The sequence below is a fragment of the Seriola dumerili genome, unplaced genomic scaffold (assembly GCF_002260705.1).
Source record: "Seriola dumerili isolate Sdu_G_001 unplaced genomic scaffold, Sdu_1.0 BDQW01000056.1, whole genome shotgun sequence".
In the NCBI taxonomy this organism is placed as follows: Eukaryota; Metazoa; Chordata; class Actinopteri; order Carangiformes; family Carangidae; genus Seriola; species Seriola dumerili.
In genome coordinates, this window is record NW_019174311.1 from 6,520,456 (window position 1) to 6,540,689 (window position 20,234).

At 41.4% G+C, this 20,234-nt stretch overlaps 1 protein-coding gene across 2 annotated transcripts; it reads left to right on the top strand.

Annotated features, from left to right (window-relative positions):
- The first annotated feature begins 429 nt into the window (after nucleotides 1-429).
- Nucleotides 430-18,591, top strand: LOC111219267 (RNA-binding motif, single-stranded-interacting protein 2-like). 2 transcript variants are annotated; one of them, XM_022741891.1, is made up of 14 exons: nucleotides 430-501; nucleotides 7,408-7,610; nucleotides 10,750-10,808; nucleotides 11,993-12,084; nucleotides 14,181-14,338; nucleotides 14,625-14,704; nucleotides 14,889-14,998; nucleotides 15,119-15,165; nucleotides 15,257-15,350; nucleotides 16,127-16,177; nucleotides 16,319-16,429; nucleotides 16,858-16,938; nucleotides 17,019-17,109; nucleotides 17,246-18,591. In XM_022741891.1, exons 1-13 carry the CDS (start codon nucleotides 430-432, stop codon nucleotides 17,094-17,096), a joined length of 1,236 nt encoding a protein of 411 aa, XP_022597612.1. In that variant the 3' UTR covers nucleotides 17,097-17,109; nucleotides 17,246-18,591. The 2 variants fall into 2 exon arrangements, with proteins under 2 accessions (XP_022597612.1, XP_022597613.1); XM_022741892.1 differs by having other exon boundaries at nucleotides 7,411-7,610.
- Nucleotides 18,592-20,234: the final 1,643 nt, after the last annotated feature.

Below are 20,234 nucleotides of genomic sequence, written 5' to 3' on the forward strand. Positions count from 1 at the left end.
ACGTCCATGCTTTTGCTCAAAGTCTTAAAATCACAATTTGCACCTTTTATATAAAATATTGAAATCAGTTTTTAAGAGCCTGGACCAGGCAAACCCACAAACAGTTCTGTGTTTCTTCACCAAATCCTAAATCCTGCTGGGTTATTTGGATGAACACTGGTATTAGTGGAAGTTATTGCAAAGATATATTTAGGTATACATCGCATGTGCTGTCAGTGAGCAGAGAATAGCTGTGTGGGATCCTGGGCTCGAACCCCTGAGATATAGTCAGATATAGCACATAAGCATAACGCCAGTGTATAGAGTGAGAGCTGGGAAGAGCGACTCCAATCACTACCGCTGCTCCCTGGCTGAGTCTCCCTGGCTGACGTCAGCTGACTGCCCTGGCTCTCCGCTCCTCCGCTCCTCCGGACACAGCGCCGTGTAAAAATGCTGCTCTCTGTGCCGCCAAGGACAGGAATCAACCCGTACAACGGCTACACCGGCAAAAACAACAAGAAGGTAAATAACAACAACACAGCCTGTACTTCTGCCCTCTCTTGCTGAATTACAGAGTCATTTCTCGATGCGGGGCTGTTCGAGTATCTGCCTCTCCAGTTAGAAGCTGCTCGGCTGTTTTAAGCTGCAGTGTCCTTGAAAGTGGATCACAGGCGACGCTTAAACTCTTGTTACTTGCCGTTGCAACCTTCGCTGTCGGCTTTTTGACGTTAGGGTGACATTGTTACAAACTACATTACATTGTTGCCTGTAGATTACTGCCACAGTTTGCTTTCGTTTGTTCCGATACGGTCTCTGTTCTCTTCCTATACCCAGCCTGTACACACACACACACACACACACACAGCACCGCTTTCAAACTGGCTGTAGATGCTCGTGTAAGGCGCCGAACAAGCCAGTAAAAGCGATTCATATTCTACTTTTATATGTATTTATGGGGGTTCAATCAACCGTGTCTGCGCTTAAGTAATGTTTTCATTGAATTAACTACAAGTTAGCAAAGTTTTTTTTTCTTCTCTTTTACGCGTACAGATATGCCCCACCCCTTCAGTCCTGCTAATGATGACTGAGGGTTTGCATGGCTCTATGAAAAGGAGGAAAGTTACAGAGCCCATATAAGAGGTTCTATATTGATGTCTTATATGTGGCCATATGAGGTGTGTAGTTTGCAGGACAAACATTATATGAGGTACAATATTGATTACTTTGTGTTCTTACATGAATAATTCATGGGGGTGACATTGTTTCTATTTTCAACCTCTTTTCCTGTACGCACTGTAGGCTGCATACATTCTGGGACATGTAGAGATTCTAGCATTGGTTCAGATTGTTTACAGCTATAGTGTAAACTGACACGTTTAGGATTTGGAGAATTTTGAATGTTGATTTTAGAAGATTTTGTTTAACTATTAAGATTTCATCCCAGAATCTGTCAAATAACGTTATAGCTCAATTGTGACTTGGATTGGCCGATGAAGTATGTAGATGCTTGACTTGCAGCATTTCTTGAGTAATGTCTCAACAAAGCTGAAATCAAACACCTCCCTCCTTGCCTGTGTTATTCCCTTCCCTGCCTCACGGCTGGCAGGAATTCAGATTGCTCAGATTAATGACCTGGAATTCCTGGAATCCTGGATTCAGACAATGTGCTCATTTCAAGAGGGGCTCTGCAAACTTAAACCCTTTCCTTGAAAGAAGACATGCACACTCACACTTTTTTTTTTTTTTTTTTTAATTTTACACATTTTGCATTGTTAGAGTGCCAAAGTCACACAGAGAGAGGACTTGTAAATCCAGCGTCAAGTGCTAACCCCCTTGGTCTGTGTCTTTTACTACAAGAAAAAGGGCGGAGAAAAGGATTAAGAGGACCCCCTCCCCCTCCCCCCTTCTGCTTTCGATTAACTGCCCCCAGTCTTTTTTTTTTTTTTTTCTTTCTTCCTCCCTTGTGTTTCACATACCTTGATTTCTTGTCTGTCAGTGGTTCAGTTCACATGGAGAAGAGAGGCTAAACATTCCTCCTAACTGATGAATGTACTTTCTGGTCTCTTCAGCTTGTTTGATACCTGTTGAAAACAGACTTTTTAGAAAAGATTTTCCTTTGTAATAAAACCGGATTGAGTCAGGAGAGCAAGGAGAAGTCTCACCTTTTAGCCACAGGACACCAAGGATTTTCATCACTTTTCTCATTTGGTTCTTCCGTGCTTGCACTACTTTTTTTTTTTTTGCCTGCAGCAGCAGAAAGATAATATAAAGAGATTGTGTCTGTAACACTATGATCTTTTCCACGGTGCCTATAAAGGTTTCTTTAGCCAAACAGGTAGGACTCCATATTTAAGATATTTCTCTCTCATTCATGTATTCATAAACATATACTTGTTGCACAGCACAGGCATAAATGATAAATCTTAGAATATAGAGATAGTGATTTTGACAGTTTGCATGTTTGAAATGTTACTGTACGGTAATGGAAAGTACCAGTAGATTAATAATGATAAGCAAAATGCATTTTCTTCTGGAGCTAATTGAAATATTCAATATTTTTGACACTCACATGTTGTAGGAAATGATATCCCTGTCTTGGGGATAAAGAAAGCTGACTGACAGAACTAAGAAGATTGTGTGAGCAGCCTCAGCATCTATAGTGCCAGAGAGATGTAGCATTCAAGTGTCACACAATCAGGCTCATACCCTTGCTATCACTACAAAGTTAAAGGCATACATCCTGCCTCACTTAGCACTCATTGTTCTCTCTCGGATGAAAAAGTCCTTGAGTCACCTGCGGTCCCTCCAGGCATCACCTCTGCTCCCTCCAACTGTAATCACCTCATCAGTCTTCAGCTGCTGTGTGGCGCACACTCCCTCTCTCTGCACCATGCTGTAGGCCACTTACTGTGGTTATGCTTCCTGCACAACTATAATAATAACACAAAGAGCTGACTTATCTTTCTGCGACTATAACTGCGTACTCTGATATTAATGGGGATGTGAGAGTTGTATACATGTCCGTCTTCCCTCTGCCCAGTGGCTGAAAGCAACTGGGCATCAATTGTTCATTGGCAGAAGGGATAAAGTTATATCATATTGTAAAATTAAATGCCTTTTTTGATCCAATATTAGTATGTCAGTTGTAAATTCGTATGTTTTATGCGCGCACAGGAGGATTTCCTGCATTTTTTCAGAGTTGATCTTGTCTTGTCAGGAAGCCTAGTTCCCACAGAACTGTGATGCCTCCAGGAATGTAGTTCAATTTAACAACGACAGCTTCAGCTCTGATCTTAGACCCAACATATGCCCCTCCGCAACCCCTTTCCTCTTCAAGGAGAGAAACACAAACATTTGTGTATTGCAAAGGAATGCAAAGAATGCTCAGAGATGACACTGCGGTGCATGTAAGGAGCAGTGTAAACAGATAATGTGGAAGGAAATCAGTAACATGTCAGGAGGTCAGGTTTTGGGCACGGACTAACTGAGAGGATATGCACTTTTACAGGCTGTAAAATTAGATTTGTGATTCCCAGTCATGCACATTTAAGACTCTCATACTTTCTGACCTTCTTAACTGCATTTCTGTTCCTCTGCATGGATGTTTGCCCGTGTTTGCAGCAGCACATTGGGCATTACCTTACATGGGTGGCAAAACACCTGGAGCTGGCGCTGGGCACTGGGGCAGATGGGGAGTAGGTGTGGAGCTGACTCACTGCCATCCTTTTCTCAGAAGGAGCCTAGCAGAGCGGTCTTAATGAGACACTACCTTCTGACTAGAGAGCACATGAGAGGGATTAGCACTTTCCGCTAACAAGCTCAGATCCCAATTAGACAGGCCTCACTAGCCAGGCCTGGGCCCGGACTCGGTCTCCTGTCAGATTTTATCTCCCCAGGCTTCTGCAGGTGCATCCCTCCTGATAGTCTGTGCAAGCCGCCTACAGTGAAGGCAAGGGAAAGCACAGGAAGGGCCTGTGATTGTGGAAAAACAAACAGTGTACTATTGATGCTAAAGAAGAGAGGGAGATTAGAGAAGAGGACCGAGATGAATGGGGTCTGTGAGTCACTGTGATTTTCTCCGCTCAACTAAAAAGACAGGGAGGAGGCTCTGAAGGCTGATTCCAAAACAGTTTGGGAAACATATGGCAGCTGGGTAGTGGAAAACGAATGACTGGTGTTTCTCATGTCAGTCATGTCTGAGAGAATGTTACTAAATTACACATATAGTACAGTGCAATAGGCTGGAAAAGTAAAGTGAGGATGCTTTTAAAAACAATGCCATGAATAGTTTTTATTTAATCAATCAAGTCAATACTTGGTGTGACCACTCGTTGCCTTTAAAATAGCACCACCTCTCCTCTCTGTTTTTCAGGGTACTTGGCAGGTAGGTTGTTCCAAGCATCTTGTAGAACGTGCCTCAGTTCTTCTGTGGATTTAGGCTGCCTCAGTGTTTTCTATCTCTTCGTGTAATCCCAGACTGACTCCAAGATGTTGAGATCAGAGTCTCTGTTGGGGCCATACTGCCTGTTGCAGGACTCCTCGTGGCTGAAGATAGTTCTTTAAAGTTCTGGCTGTGTGTTAAGGTTCATTGATTGTCGTGCTGTGGAATGAATTCGGGTCAGAGTACACATTTTCCTGCAGTCCAGGTTTAGCTGTGAGGTAAAAAAAAAAATCTGTTTTGGAAAATCAGACATGCATTCTCATACATGCTTATCTTACATCTTAATTTGATTTTAATAATTAGCATAATATGTCATTTACCATGTCATCCTACCTGTAGACAGTTAATCAGCTGGATAAAGATCTGCAGTGGGATGATACTCATCTGGTCTATGTAGAGGGAACACATTTAAATAACCGTGTCCATTATCATAAATACTGTGAGGTAATAATAAACACAAACCAGTAACATTATTTTGAAAAGTCTGGATGCTTTACCTCAACTACATCAGATAGATTAAGATATGTTATAGATTTTAACCCCATGTGTCAGAGGGGCTTAAAGTTTTGTAATGACACTTTTAAAAGGATTAGACAACATTTTATCCAGGAGTAATAAACTTAATGTTGTTGTTAGTGTCACTAACATTAATTAACGTTAGATTGGGAATTAATGTGATATGTGCATCCAACGTTAACGTACAAGTTAACTTGCTTCCGAGGCAGGAGGATATCCAGCTGTAGCCAATAACAAAGAATAAAGTGTCATTTAACAACACTTCTGTGTTGTTTGACGTGATTTGTGGCCAGTAAACATGTGTTCGGTTGGAGTGTTATTAGTTGATTCTTTGTGGTTTGTTGGAGCCAAACGAACAGGATTTGTTTATTTTTCCTTTTTTCTCGCCCAGGCATAGTAGACAGTTTTCAGCATTTTTCAGACCCAATTTGTATCTCTCAAATTGAATTATGCAACAGTGCAAGTATTTTGATTATAGAATACGTAGCCTACTCAAATCTTATTTTTAAACTTCCAAATCCTGTTGATAATTTTTCAAACCACTGTTTGAAACATGCTTTAAACTTTAAAATATTTGTTTTAATTTTGTAAAAAAATGATTATCCCTCAAAGATTTGTGAGTGAGTCTGAATTACACTTGTACTAGTTGGTTTGAACAGAGCCGCAGCAGAGAGGAGTAGAGAAGCCTTAATTAGCTTGATTCCAGCAGTCTTTTGACAGCTCCTTCTCTGTTAACAAGCTGGTGGTCCAGTGCTGACCTTGTGGTGTCCAACAAGCCACCCCATTGTTCCCTGGGGCCGGGCCTGCTGACCATAACTAATCAAACGGTTCCTCCTCCTCCAGCGAAGAGAGGAAGGCAACACTATGGCCAAACTTAGGCTATCTGACATTTCCCTTCCTGACAAATTCAATTTAGACTTTCAGTTTCAAACTATGGTCAGTAAAAATAAGAAATGTTGAAAAATGTATCAGTTATATGCACAAATCTGTACATACTGTACTGCGTTAGTACTAAAAACACATTCAGTGGTATCTAGTCATGCAGACAGTTTAGGTTTCGAGATTTCCGCCAACACCCCGAGACAGTAGTGGTAAATAGAATATGGTTTGTGCTGCTCAAAGCACTGAAAAATGAAATTGGAAAAAGAAAATATAAACGTTTCTCTCCAGAAACAATGTCCTGGTTGCTGTTGATAATCCGCAGATCTCCCTGTGAACAGTTTTGATTGGAACTGTTTCAAATACTCGCAATGAAAACTGTTTCAGCCTCAACCCGCAGCATAAAAGCCTCTCATTGAGCCACAATAATTCCAGCCAGATTTAATATTACACTCTTTGTTCTTGCATTTGTAACATGGTTCAGTTCCCACACATGCTATAATTTTTTTTATTGTTTACATGTCTGCCAAAAGTATCATTTCTCTGAGTTTAAGTACTATTCAAAATCAGGTCATTTTGATTGGTATTCTTAAACATATAATAATTAAGGTTATGTCTCAACATTTACAGTTTAAAGCAACAGGTGTACCGTGTCATAGACAATGATTCTGTGTGTCAGCCGTCACTAATGCATGTTAAACACGTTTAAAGGCAACGCTGTTTTACTAGATACGGTCAACATTCAATCTTTCAGCATTAAGTGCTGGATCATTAGTGTTCAAAAAATAAATTTGACTTTTGCACAAATGAATAGTAAACATGCAGAAACGTCTAACTGTCAAACTCTGACTTGTAGAGCCAATCTTCATTCACCTCCCAGTCAAGCAGGATGTATTGTAGAGGCCAGAGGCTAATTATTTATCTGTGTAACCTGCTGCTTACAGATCAGATTTGACTTGATTTATTTATTTTTTGATAAATCACCACACATTCAGATCCTGTAATACACTGTCTAAAAAATACACCCCTGTGATCTTATTATGACCTTGTTCATTTTTATTGTTTTCATATGCAAAATAAGAACAAACAAGTTAGTCTAACAGCTTATTATGACCTTTTAATATGAGCATGTACACATTGCTCATTCAGTCTTACATAGTTTAGTGTTCTTCATGCATAAATGGCATAATATACATGTTTGCATTATTTCACCTATTTACAAATGTTGGCTTATATTTGTTTCTTCTTCTCCTTTTTATGTTCCATGTCATCTCGTCTCAGCTGACCTATTAAGTCAGATGAAGCGGTGAAATTGCTATTGATATCCTGGCTCTGACTCTGGCCCCATTTGGATGTTTGACACCATGTCATTAGGCTAACCAGCCACTGTTGCTCACGCTCTGGCTAATTGTGTCCTTAATTGATTTTCTCCTCATAAGCCTGTAGTTTGAGCGAGTCAGTTAGTGGACCATTAACCAGCTGTTCTTGCTTCATGTTCAGTTAGCTACTACATCAGCGTATGCATCCATTCAATTGCGTTGTGTGCGACGGTGCCACCCCAAATGTAACTACACTCTTTGTTCTTGTTGCAGCAGACGTATGTGTCCCCTTCCAACCATCAGATGGCTCCTCCAAGCCCCAACAACAACAACAACAGCAGCAGCAACACCATCAGCAATGGCAGTGGCAGCAGCGGCGGCAGCAGCGGGGGAGAGCAGCTGAGCAAAACGAACCTGTACATCCGTGGCCTCCACCCAGGAACCACAGACCAGGATCTGGTCAAACTCTGTCAGCCGTAAGTCACCCAAAAACCAATTGCTTCAGCTGTCTATTTAGACACCCAATAAATCTCTCTCTGGTTGCTCGCAGTGAGCACGAACCAGGTTAGAGGAGCAGAGTAGATTAAGATAGAACAGAGTGATGGGTGGATGGATAGATGGCTGGCTGAAAGACTGAATGGATTGCATTACTACATGAGCAAATATAGTAGATGGATGGCTTCCTTACACTTGAAGTGCACACGAATGCTAAAGTGCACCTTAGCAGGTTTTTCTGGACCAGAGAAGAGAGCCACATGTTTTATAAGGCCCATCATTTAGTGGCCTTATGGAAAAACCAACAATCATTTGGCCTGCAAACTAAGACCTTTCAGTTTGGCACAGCTAAGCATAGACTTTCCAACAACTAGGTACAGAATGTTTAGTCTCCCTCTCTCATGCTAATTCATTCTGTATGTCTGCTCATGCTCCTTCTTTGACTCTTAACCTATATGAATTACGGCTTATCTGTGCTTTAGTCTTCAGCGTACAGTACGATGACAATGAGACTATGCTACTCTAATTCAAAGTCACATTCTGCACTATAAATACCACCCTATGTTGCTCTTCAATGTGAGTGCGAGTCTTTGAAAACTGTTGTGGGCCGCATGTAGACAGACATCAAACAACAGCATCATCCGATCCATCTGACATGTTTGTTAGGTCTTCAGTGGGAGACATCAAAACAAGTAGGGCTGAAATGAATGATCTGGGTTTACTTAATTGAATTCTGGAGCCTGGTGATGAGAACCAGAAGAACAGAGGAGAAGAGTGAGAAAAAAGGAGGGAAAAGGGGGCTAGAGAGATTGAATAAGGGAGGGAGAGAGAGAGAGGGAGGGAGAGGCCTGCTATTTTACAGCTGTCTGGAAGATATGGCTCACATGAGGCTGCCCAACCCTACAGGAAACGGCGAGCCCAGGGGAAAGGGAAAGACAAACAAGGGCAATGGCATGAAGAGGGGGGAGGTGGGGTTTGGGTGAGGGGTGGTGGTGGCGGTGGTGGAGAGAATCGGAGGGGGGAGGAGTGAATGGAGTTCAGGGTTTGTGTGTCAGGTGGTGTTCTGTGGGGGTAGTTCTCATATTTCTGCTTTTACAGAGCAGATAAAATCACTGCATGAAATTTGCCTGTTAGCAGAGCACATTAAGGCCGATGTAATTCCCAGTTAAAGTGGACTGAGATAGGATACTTTATCCAGTCATAGTTAATAAGGAAAATGCTTGTAGATCAGGGTGTAAAACAGCAGGAAGACAATTCATGGAGGGGATTTTACATACTCAACTCAAGTTTGAACAGTTAATGTGTGCATATACCAGGACATAGAACTCCTAAAGCCCCCCCCTCCCCCCCTCCCCCACACTGAGAGTTGCTGTATGCACACTCTGAGATGTACTGCGCAGGAAGTGAGGGATGAGAAGAGGGGATGGGGGTTGGTTCTCCATCTCTGGCCGCTGTAGTTGCCTCCGTGGGCGCCTCGCTGCCGCTCTGGTCCTTGCCCTGGTCCTTCTCTTGGTGGTTGACCATGGATGGATGTTGGGCTGGTCTCTGTATGCTGTGCTCTCTCACACATGGCTGAGTCTCTAGCCCCTCTTTTATCATTCTGCATCATGTAGTCCAAGACCTCTGAGCGCTGTTCAGTACCTCCGTATCTTCAGCAGCTCAGCTGTGTAAGCAGGGAAGAGCAGCAAGCAGAGCTCACAGCTTTTATACTAGTCATAAAGTGAAGCAGGAGACTGGGTGGGTGGCTGTGGGCCCATAGTAATGATGCATATGAAAATATAGGAAGACAATGTTGGCATATCCACCCAGTCCAGTTGGTTGCACCTTATGGTTTAGAATAAGAGATGCACCATGAAATAGTAATGTCATTTAGGAGGTCAAATGCATAATACAAAAGATCTTCAGTTAACATTGGATGGATTCAATTTGCAGAGACGTCTTTAGTGGATTGACATAATCAAACATAAGGAGGGAGTGAAATGATTATATGATATATACATACTGTATATTTTGATCCCCAGCATGTAGTAGTTTATTCTGCTGTTATAATATCTATAATATACAAATCAATCATTTAGAATTTTCTGGATACTCACATTAAAACATAGTCATCTTCAAGGTGACTTGAAGCCATCTTTGTTACAGAGTACAGATTTACAGATTCCTTTTTCTCTAAAGGGAAAGTGACCCTAAAGTAACTTTTCATTTCCAATTCAGAGTAATCCAACAGATTAACTGTCAGATTACAATTTTAGCAGGTCATCGCTTAATCCTTATTAATAAAGTGTATTTTGAAAGTGACTCTTCTAGCCCAGATAAAATGTGGCGGTGGTGTGGCGTCTCGCGATGAAAGCTTGGGTTGCATTGTGAGGGGCACTAAGACCCAGTGGAGGGTTTTAACGCTGCCTAGAGAGAAGCTGGTTAGTAGAATGAGAGTATGGCTGGGAGCCAGCATTGGACAGGACAGCCAAGGAGAGGCATATCAGATTACACTGCATGCACATGCCTGGAGAGATGCGAACTGATAGACACTCTGCCTCACAGAAGCATTTGCCCAAGTCAGGCACTATCCTGTGCATCTGCAGTATCCATAGCTGGGCAGCTGGGTAGATGATGCAGGATTTTCATATTGATAGTCCATTGTGAAGCAATCTGAATGTGCAGCAGCGACATTTATTTATTTATTTATTTTCACATCATGTTGGATTCCCCTTGAGACATAATCCCCATTGACGTATGTGTGTGAGCTAGCTAGAATGCATAAGATATAGGAAACCTATAGTATTCTATATATCCTCTCTGGCATGCAGGAACCCATGGGACATTACTCTTATTTCATTTGTGTTCCATCCCCTCTCTAAAGATTGCCCTTTGCACATCATTTATTATCAGATGGTGTAATTATATTCGGTGTCATTGCACTGAATCTGATGGAATGATGGAATCTGGTGAACTATGATTCGGTCATCACGGAGCGCAATCTCTTCGGGTGTATTGGGTTTAGAGGGAGACCACATTGGCTCAGCAATGTTGCAATGCTAATAATGAATACAGAGAAGTTATTTCTTTCAGTACACAGTGCAAAGATGATCCCCGAGTGTAAACCTCACTGTTTTTCAGGTATGGGAAGATCGTATCCACCAAGGCCATCCTGGACAAGACTACTAACAAGTGCAAAGGTGAGGTGTAAAGGCACTGGCAGGTTGAAAAAGTAACCGGTGAGCAGAGTTTTAAAGGTCAATTTGTAAAAAAAAAAGTGTGTCAGCATGTGATCTTAATGCGGGATTTCAGCAGGAGCTTGAATAGGAAAAGTACCTATTTTATGAAAACCAAAATTACAGACAGGCTATTTCAGAGAACAGATTCCCCAGCGTCACTGAAAGATATAAAAGAATCAGAGGTTCTGCGACCTTTGTAATAACAGCTGTCTGGAAGACAAGTATCACCTTTTGTTTGCATCTGGTCAGATTATGCTTAGATAAATATTGCCACTACATTTTGATGAAATAAAAATTATATTTTAATTTATTATTTGTTATTTGTATTATATGAGGTGCCTTCGTGAAGAATGCTGTACCTTTGTTTAAATAATTTGTGTTGCAATTCATCCCTGCTATTGTTCCGTTATAATTTCATTGCATATTTAGTTTGTATTCCATAATGTGCGACCGTGGTTCTGAGTCAATAACTGAACGAAACTCTAAAAATCTGAAATCCATATCCATAATGTGTGATTTTTTTACATTGCTATAATTTCATTTTAACAAGCAGTGTGGCAGACTGTACACAGGATAAACAATTCATTTACAATGGTTGGAGATGCGCTCAATATTCCACTGTGTTGTGTGTTGCCTCTCCTGTTCACTTAAATTAATTTCTTCAGTAGATAATGAATTCACTAACACCTTATCTTGTCACTTGACAATATTTTCACTGCATATCAACAGCAGAGTGGTGAAATAAGTCACGAGCATGACACTAGATGGTTCGTCATCTCTGCTGTAGTCTGTGTGGAAAGTTACAGATTTCCGTTTTAAGGTCACAGCACACTGCGGATACACTCTTCTCAGTCACGCTGTTTGCTTTCAGTCGCCAAATGTTTACTGTCCATTAAGCTTCACACTATTCTCACCTAACAGGTGTGTATTGTGCGACATTAACATGCTCAGTGTTGTATAACTCTACATCTGTCCTCAAGTGGGAAGCAAGATCCAGACATAGCTGGGTGTCTCCTCAGATTCAAACGCTACTACTACGAGTGTTTCATGAGTTCACTTTACACGTTTCTGTCCATAGAGTCCTGTGGTATGCATATCACATTGTCATAACTTGTATGTCTTGCTGTACGTCTCGGCCCCTGCAGGCTATGGCTTTGTTGACTTTGACAGTCCGGCGTCAGCTCAGAAGGCAGTGACAGCGCTGAAGGCGGGTGGAGTGCAGGCTCAGATGGCCAAGGTAAGAACCCCACTTGAGATGTCAATATTTGGTGGATTTATGTGTTACAACTTAATACAGATTGGTCAGTGTTAAATCTTCAGCACACTAAAAGAAAACACTGTCAGATATTTTGACAATGACTCAGCAAAATGTAGAAGGATGAATTATTAATTACAAATTACATGATGAATTATTATCCTCGCAGCAGAACGCTTGTTCCTTGGCAAATGTTTCTTTTCAAGCTTTCTCAACCGTGTGTTCATGCAGTGAGTGTGTCCTGGGAGGTGCACACATGGGCGTATGTTTAAATCAGTGTATTTATGGGTATTAATGCACTGTAGAATATGTTTGTGCACAAAAAAAAAGTGCACGGATGCACACAGGTACAGTGTGTGGACGTGTATGCCTGCGTGCGCGTCGTGCTTCATAGTGGGGACGGTGTTGGGGGAGCGTGTCCCAGGGCCTGGTCTCTGAGCTCCCTGTACAAAGGATCTGTCTGTTCTCCCTGGTGGCATCTGACTCAGTGTCTGAGCAGCTCCCCAGTCAGCAGGGCCCTGTGCCCAGCCACCCGCCCTGTCAACACACGCACACACACACACACACACACACACACACACACACACACACACACACACACACACACACACACACAGAGCACACTTGGCGATCACGCACGCACTTCAGCAGCCTTGCCTCAACCGGATTATGACACACTCACAAGCAAGCGCACGCATGCACGCCACCAACACCCTGGGAAAGCTGATCTCGCGTTAAGCTGGATCACTGACATTCATACGGCTTCTTGCCCACAAAATAACTTGATTTCACTCACCCCTTCACTCCTGGTTTACAACACGGCTTATGTTTGCGTCAGATTTCTCTCTGACTCACTCTGACTCATTGCCGGTTGAAATCCACAGCAGAAGGAGAAGGAGCAGGAGGAAGAGGAGGAGGGAGGTGAAGCAGAAATCACCTTCACCACAGGTCGCAGCGATTACACATGCATTATTCATGGGATGGAAATTAATTCACACTGCATTTACAGGTTTTTTAATCACATCTGTACTCTGAGATAATGAATATGTATAATGGTTAGAGGCTGATACAGACTGGTTATCTTACAAGATACTGTTGGTCAAATTAAATTTGTTTGAGCAGGAGGCAAAGAAATCCTGCAAAATAGTTCAAAAGCAGAAAATGAAACTGTGGCACTCTCCGAGATTCTTCCAAGTTTTTTTTTTTTTTTTACTAATTTCAAATACAGATTTGGAAGAGCTGCATAATTTGTCTGGTTTATGCAAGCCGACAGAGCCGGCCTCTGTGCCTGCATTCAAGGTCAGGATTACCACATGAATATAACTGCTTGAATGCAAGCGACGTATTATTACCATGACCCAGGAAACAGGATGATAATGTTCGCCTTGTGGGGAGATGATAGCACAATGCTTCAGATGTTCTCCAGATTATTTCCAAAGGTCTTTGTCCAAAACGTCTCTGCTGTGATTCTCCACCGAGCAAGAGCACATCATCATTTTAGATCATTCATGGATGGTGAGCCATATGAAATGTAATTATGCTTTAATATCACATTACCTGTATCCTGCGCTTTCATCCTCTTAAGAGTCGAGTCTCACACAATGGGCCTGTCTTCTGCTCTTTTGGTAATAACACATGAGTGATGGAGAACAAGAGAAGACAGTGTGAAGAAGAAAAAAATGGGTTGGATGAGTAAAAGTAGTGGGGACAGAGAGAGAGAGAGAGGGGGAGAGAAAGTTAACATGAGAGAGAAGTTCAGCTGAAGTCCAGCCAGACTATCTCCACCATCTCTGAATATCTGTTTTCTCCTAAGATCTCATCAGCTTTCTCCACGAGGCCAACTTCAAACCCTCCGTGTCCTCTCTCAGCTGTTTTTTTAGCTGTCTGATGTGCTCCACCTGCCGCCCTCCCAAATATCAGACATCTCACACACTTCCTGTTAAAAGGTTATATATTCCCTCCAGCTCTGAATTTTTGGAGGGCTCCCATCAGCACGATTCAGTTGTGATTCTGTCACAAGCAAATGAAGAGCTCTGTCTGCTCCACATCCTCATTCTTAAATCTTATTTTGGCCTCAGCAACAGGAGCAGGACCCCACCAACCTATACATCTCCAACCTGCCGCTGTCCATGGACGAGCAGGAGCTGGAGAACATGCTGAAGCCCTTCAGCCAGGCTATTTCCACACGCATCCTCCGCGATGCCAACGGAACCAGCCGAGGAGTCGGCTTTGCCAGGTACAAACTTGAGTTATTTAGTCATGTGTATTAGGACAGCTGGTGTAAGTCGATTAGTGATGCTGCAGCCTCATGTGCTTTGAAGTCAATATCCACTTACACAAAGAAATATTTGAAAATGAGTGTAGTCAGTGGTAAAGTTACAGATCAACTTTATAGTATATTATTAGCCATGGTGAGTGAGCCCTCTGGTGGCCGATACAGGTAGCGAATCTGCTTGAAGCCTTGTCACCTGTTTACGTTGAACACAGTGATCGCTTTTAACAGACATAACCTTGTCCTATAGGATGGAGTCAACAGAGAAATGTGAGGCCATCATCCAACATTTCAATGGAAAATATATCAAGACTCCACCTGGAGTTCCAGGTGAGCTTTTTTTTTTTTTTATTTTACTTTTTGGCAGGTGTCTTTGAGCTGACATCTTGATTTGATTTTTAAAAAATCACCAGCCCAAGGAAATAATCTAATTCAAAGAGTTATGCTTTCATGAAAATGAATATTGTCTTTCATATAACATGATATTTTCTTATTTTGAAAATCCCTGGTCCAGTGCCTCCAGAACCCTTGTTGTGCAAATTTGCGGATGGAGGCCAGAAGAAGCGTCAGAGCCAAGGAAAATATCTGCAGAACGGCCGGCCCTGGACAAGAGATGGGGAGACTGTGAGTTTAAGATTTTTGCTGTTCAGACTGTTTTTCTTATTATGCAACACAGCTCGAGGCTTGTGATACAGTAGATCGATAGGCCTCTGAATGATGCGTTCCTTTCTCTTTGTCCTCCAGGGAGGAATGACCCTTACCTATGACCCCACCACATCCTTACAGAACGGGTCAGTACTATTGTTCTGATAAATATCTTGTGTATCCAGAGGGAGTGGGATCATGTTGTGGAGACTAATGAGTTTGTGTCTCTTTCTGCAGATTCTACTCCTCTCCGTACAGCATTGCCCCCAACCGGATGATCGGACCCACCTCCCTCTCCCCATACATGCATTCACCTGTGTCCACCTACCAGGTACTGGGGCATTTTCAGACCCTCAAAGCTGTTAGTTAGTTCAGAGCCCAGACCTGCTGTCAAACCCCTTTAAATCCCACCATTGCTTCGCTTGACTATTTTCTAAACTGATTGAACCTATTCATACGGTGGCCCTGAGAGCTCAACACACCGCAACCTAAGAAAACACATGCAAAAACGCAAACGCGCACAAACATCTTCACCAATTTGACAACACATGTGCTGCAAAAAAAAATAAAAAATCACAACACATGCAAATAAACAGAAGAGAAGTGTTTCCAGGGGACACTAAAATGTGATGAACCTGGCTGGGACTTTCTGGTCAATGCCCAATTGTGACCTTTGAAGTTAAAAGCGTGAAAAAAAAAAGAAGTGCATCCCAGCCGGGTTCATGACTTTTTTCTTTTTAAGTAAGTTTTTGCCTTAATTCTGATAGAGAGAGAGAGAGACAGGAAAGTCAGGGTGAGAGAGAGAGAGAGAATTAACCTGGGCCGCTGCGGTTAGGATTACGCCTTCATGGTACCCCCCCCCACACACACACACACACACACACACTCCAAGCTGGGGAACACTTCCGTTGTGTTGTAAGACTGAAGCACGTTTGTTTATTTACATGTGTTGTGTTTTTTTGCAGCACATGTGGTGTCAAATTAATGTTTTGTGAAGGTGTGTTTGCATGTGTTTTCTCAGGTTGCTGTGCGTTGTGCCGTCAGGGCCACCGTATATTAACATTATGTCACGTTGTCCTCTTACACATGTCTTTCTTGTTGCTGCAGGTGCACAACCCGTCCTGGATACATCACCAGTCGTACATCATGCCGCCCACAGTGAGTATCTAGTAGCTCTTTTTCTTTTCTTCCTGTTTTTGTTGCAGCTGGAATCTTTTAATATTCTGCTGCCTTCACGTTCTGTCGGACTGTCTAACAGTCTCCAGGTTCTAACACCACGGTGTGCGTTTTTTTCCTCAGGGAGCAGTCCTGACGCCAGGAATGGACCACACCATGTCCATCCAGCCGACCTCGATGATGGGGCCCCTGACACAGCAGCTCAGCCACCTCTCCATGGGCAGCAGTGGCACAGTGAGTAGAGTGCATTAGCATTCAGCTAGTATCGATATTTAACTGCTAAAGCTGCAGCTCCAAACATCGGTGGTGTCAAATGACAGCTGGGAGCAGCTGTCTGCCAAACTAGCCAGACTGTGATTGTGTTATACAAGACGATACCAAAGGGATGAGAGAAGCAATGATCTCAATTTTTCCCCAGTGTTCAGTCACTACTGCCAGACATTTAGGGTGGAGATATTTTATTTGGGCAAATTAGGTGAACTGTTTGGTGTGAATTGGGTGGGGTGTTCTTCTTGAATTGAAGCTCCCTTTTGTAATTTAGGCTGATGAAAGTTGTTGTAATTTAAAATATAAATCTCGCCTCATGCAGGTTTATTTGACAGGGTTATTACCAAAATGTAGCTGTCATGTCCAATGAATGTTTGATTTCCATTCTCCCCCAGTATATGCCTGCAAACACATCTATGCAGGGGACCTACATCCCCCAGTACACCCAAGTGCCTGCCACCAACATCTCAGTCGAGGTAATGACCTCTGTTTTGTCTCACTAGAGCAGATTATCACTAAAATGTTATGGATTTAATCTTTGCTGCCTCCCTCTCAGGAAAGTGCCGTCCAACAACCTGTTGCCATAGAGACACCCACAGAACACACAGCCTACTCCTACCAGCATAACAAGTGAAGAGGTGGCAGAGGTAGGTTTTGATCATTGCTTGTGTTTGTGTGTGTCGGCGTCTGTGTAAACGTCTTCATTTTAAAACATCTTTCTGTTGCTATGATGATGGCAGATGCTCTTGTTTCTAATTGGCTGGTCTTGTCACCTTGTGTCAGATCTTCCTCTGGAGCTGGAGTGACTCTCAAAGGGCCCAAGTGCTGAAACTCGGCACAGTGACTCTGCACGTAAGGCACCAGACACTCGGGAGGAACATGTACTGTTACACAGAAAGGACATTTAAAAAAAAAAAGAAAAAAAAAAAGATATTTTCTACAAACTCATATTTTAAAACAAAACTCTTTTACTCCAAACAAGCAAGGCTGGAGGATGGCAGGCGATGGGAAATGGAAGAACAGGACAAGGAGTGTCTATTTTGATAACAGTCACACACACACACACACATTACACATGTTACAAAGGTTTATTTGAACTTTATTCTTTTCTAATACTACTCCGGGGAGCTAGAATGAAACCAGGAAAAGAACATTTCAACAGTCATGTTTTGTTTTGACCTTTTTTAAGATGTGCTGATTTTACTTCTCTCTTTTTTTCAGTCTGATTCTTTCAGGCTTTGAACCTGCCTTTTTGTACATAATTCTTTGTTTTGGTGTGTTACTAGCTTCACGTGTTGTAGTTTGATTTATTGGTGCAAATATTTGAATACAGAAGGCTCAAAAAAAACACAAGCTGAAGTCATTCAAAAAAGCAGGCGACATGGTGCTGACTTGGATTAGCTTCTCTTGAAGTGGCAGCGAGTTTTTCGGGTATGAAACTTTACCTGAAGTGGTCTCACTTCTTTTTGGCACTTGACTCTCAAATAATTTATAGTTCCAACAATCTCGACAAAGCTTCAGACAATCAGAGGATTACAAAGAAGAGAAAATTTAGAGATGGCGGTCATTAATGACGGATTTCGCAGAGAAGACGCCTTTAAACGAGCTAAGTAGATTTAAAGCATTCCAGAGATTATTATCAAAACGTTCTAAATATTGGTTTGAGCTGCTCCACTTGATGAAATCCAAAGTTGTTCAACAGGGATCACATCTCATACAGAGCTGCCTGTAAATAAGAGATTTAAATTTATTTAGGCTTTCTTTTGATTTTCAGTGTAGTAACGCTTCAGTGATTTTAATAACAACATTATACCAAATTGTCTGAACAAAGCTAGTATCTCTGTTTTTTCCTCATGTCCCTTTTATAAAATGGGAAGCTGAATTTCCACTGACATCCCACAAATGTATTTTCTGACTCAGACTAAGGTGTTGTTATTAGAGTATGAAGTTCTTATTACATAGACATGGAAATCAACTTGTAAAGCGTGGCTCTGCCCTGTTTTATCTTGTGAAAACACTATCAACGTGGATTATTCTGGCCAGTAGAGAGATTCTTTAATACCGGCCATTGCTGTGTGTTTGCTTCCGCATTTTCGTTTTTCACCCTCATGTTTCTTTGTTTTTTTACATTTCTTATTTAAAGGTTTTCTTAAGTTTTTTTTTTTTGTTTTTTTTTTAATTCAGTTTTAATACTTTTAAGATTGAGATTTTTCAAAGAAGCTTTGATTTTATTTTTGATAGTGTGTTGAGTGCTTCAAATAGTGAGAAATAGATGTTTTCAACTTTGTTTTTTTACATAGTGATTTGTTTGTATGTTTGCATACTTCTCTTGTTCTGGTTTCAGCATTGATGTCAAAGAGGCTTTAATATTTTTTTTTTTTTTTTTTTTTAGACATTTCAGTTCTGTCTGTGTCACCAATGTTGGCACTTTATAAACATGACTCCTGATCATGGATGAATTATGTATGCTAGGTTCAGATACATTGCTACAGAGTTGTACCCAAAGCAGTTGGGAACACTGTAAGAGAAATATATGTTCAAAACCTTGACTTACCTCATCCTGCCAGAGCAATGTAGATTCAGTTTGTGTACAAGGTTCACAGGCAATAACCAACTACAGTAGGTCTCATGGCTGTTCACAGCTGGTACTGTGTCCACATCCTTTAACTCTTCCGTCCAATGTTCGGAAAACATGCCCAAGGTCTGATGATCTATGCAATTAATTTATTGTCCTTATAAATGCAATACTACAGATATCCAAGAGACACCTCACACTATGACAATGGATCACCTCACAATATGACTTCACATTCTGGCTTACATGGATTTTATTTCATCATACAAACACTGAATTTTTTTTCTGTTTGTTTTCTGACTGACACATTCATCCTTGGTTCATTAATTGTTAGTAAAATTACTGCATTAAAAGGGAACTATTTCATACCAAAATGTGGTTAATATGTAGAAAATGTAGGAACTATAGGAAAAACAATATGACAGGTGTGCTTTATGTGTATGAAGGCAGGTGTTGCCCACTTGTCTATCCACACTTTTTTTTACATGGACACCATAGGGTTGTGGTAGATGTAATTCACCGTTCCATCCAATTAATTGTGTGTCCTGTCTTGTCCTGTTTGTTACCTTGCTTTCCTCTTTCTCTGAGTAATTGAAACTGTTTTCTTCCTTTAAACCATGAAACAGTTCATTTCCAGGAGAAAATTAAACTTCACAGAAATGCCTTAGATTTCACTGGAAGGGATAGTGAAGTGCTACTCAGATTTGATGGGCTTGAACTCTGACTGGAATTTCATTTTTTCATGCACTGCTAATTTTGAAAAGATTTCTGTTGTATCAGAACTACTCTGAACATAGATCTATGAAGCAAAGAAATATTTACAACTTTCAATTACTATTCTGTGTTCCTTTGTCATTCCATTATTTTTATCCAAAATATTGAAGAAAAACTGAGTCTAAAGAACTATTGCTGCTAAGTATTTAGAAAACGTTAGCTGAAGGTCATTCGATATATCAAGTCACATATGGGACCAGTTTGTAACTCATGTTCAACAATGTCCATGCAGTCTGTTTTTTTTTTCTGTGCATCAAACCTCTCCTCAGTAAATGTTTGTCTGTCTGTGCCATGATGCAGGTCTTTTGTCTCCTTCAGCTCCCTACAGCTATTAAACTTTTAACTTGGTTTGATTTTGAACTTGTCATTTTTTTAAATAAAACTTTTTCACTGTGGTTTGTGTGGTTTTTATTACACAAGGGG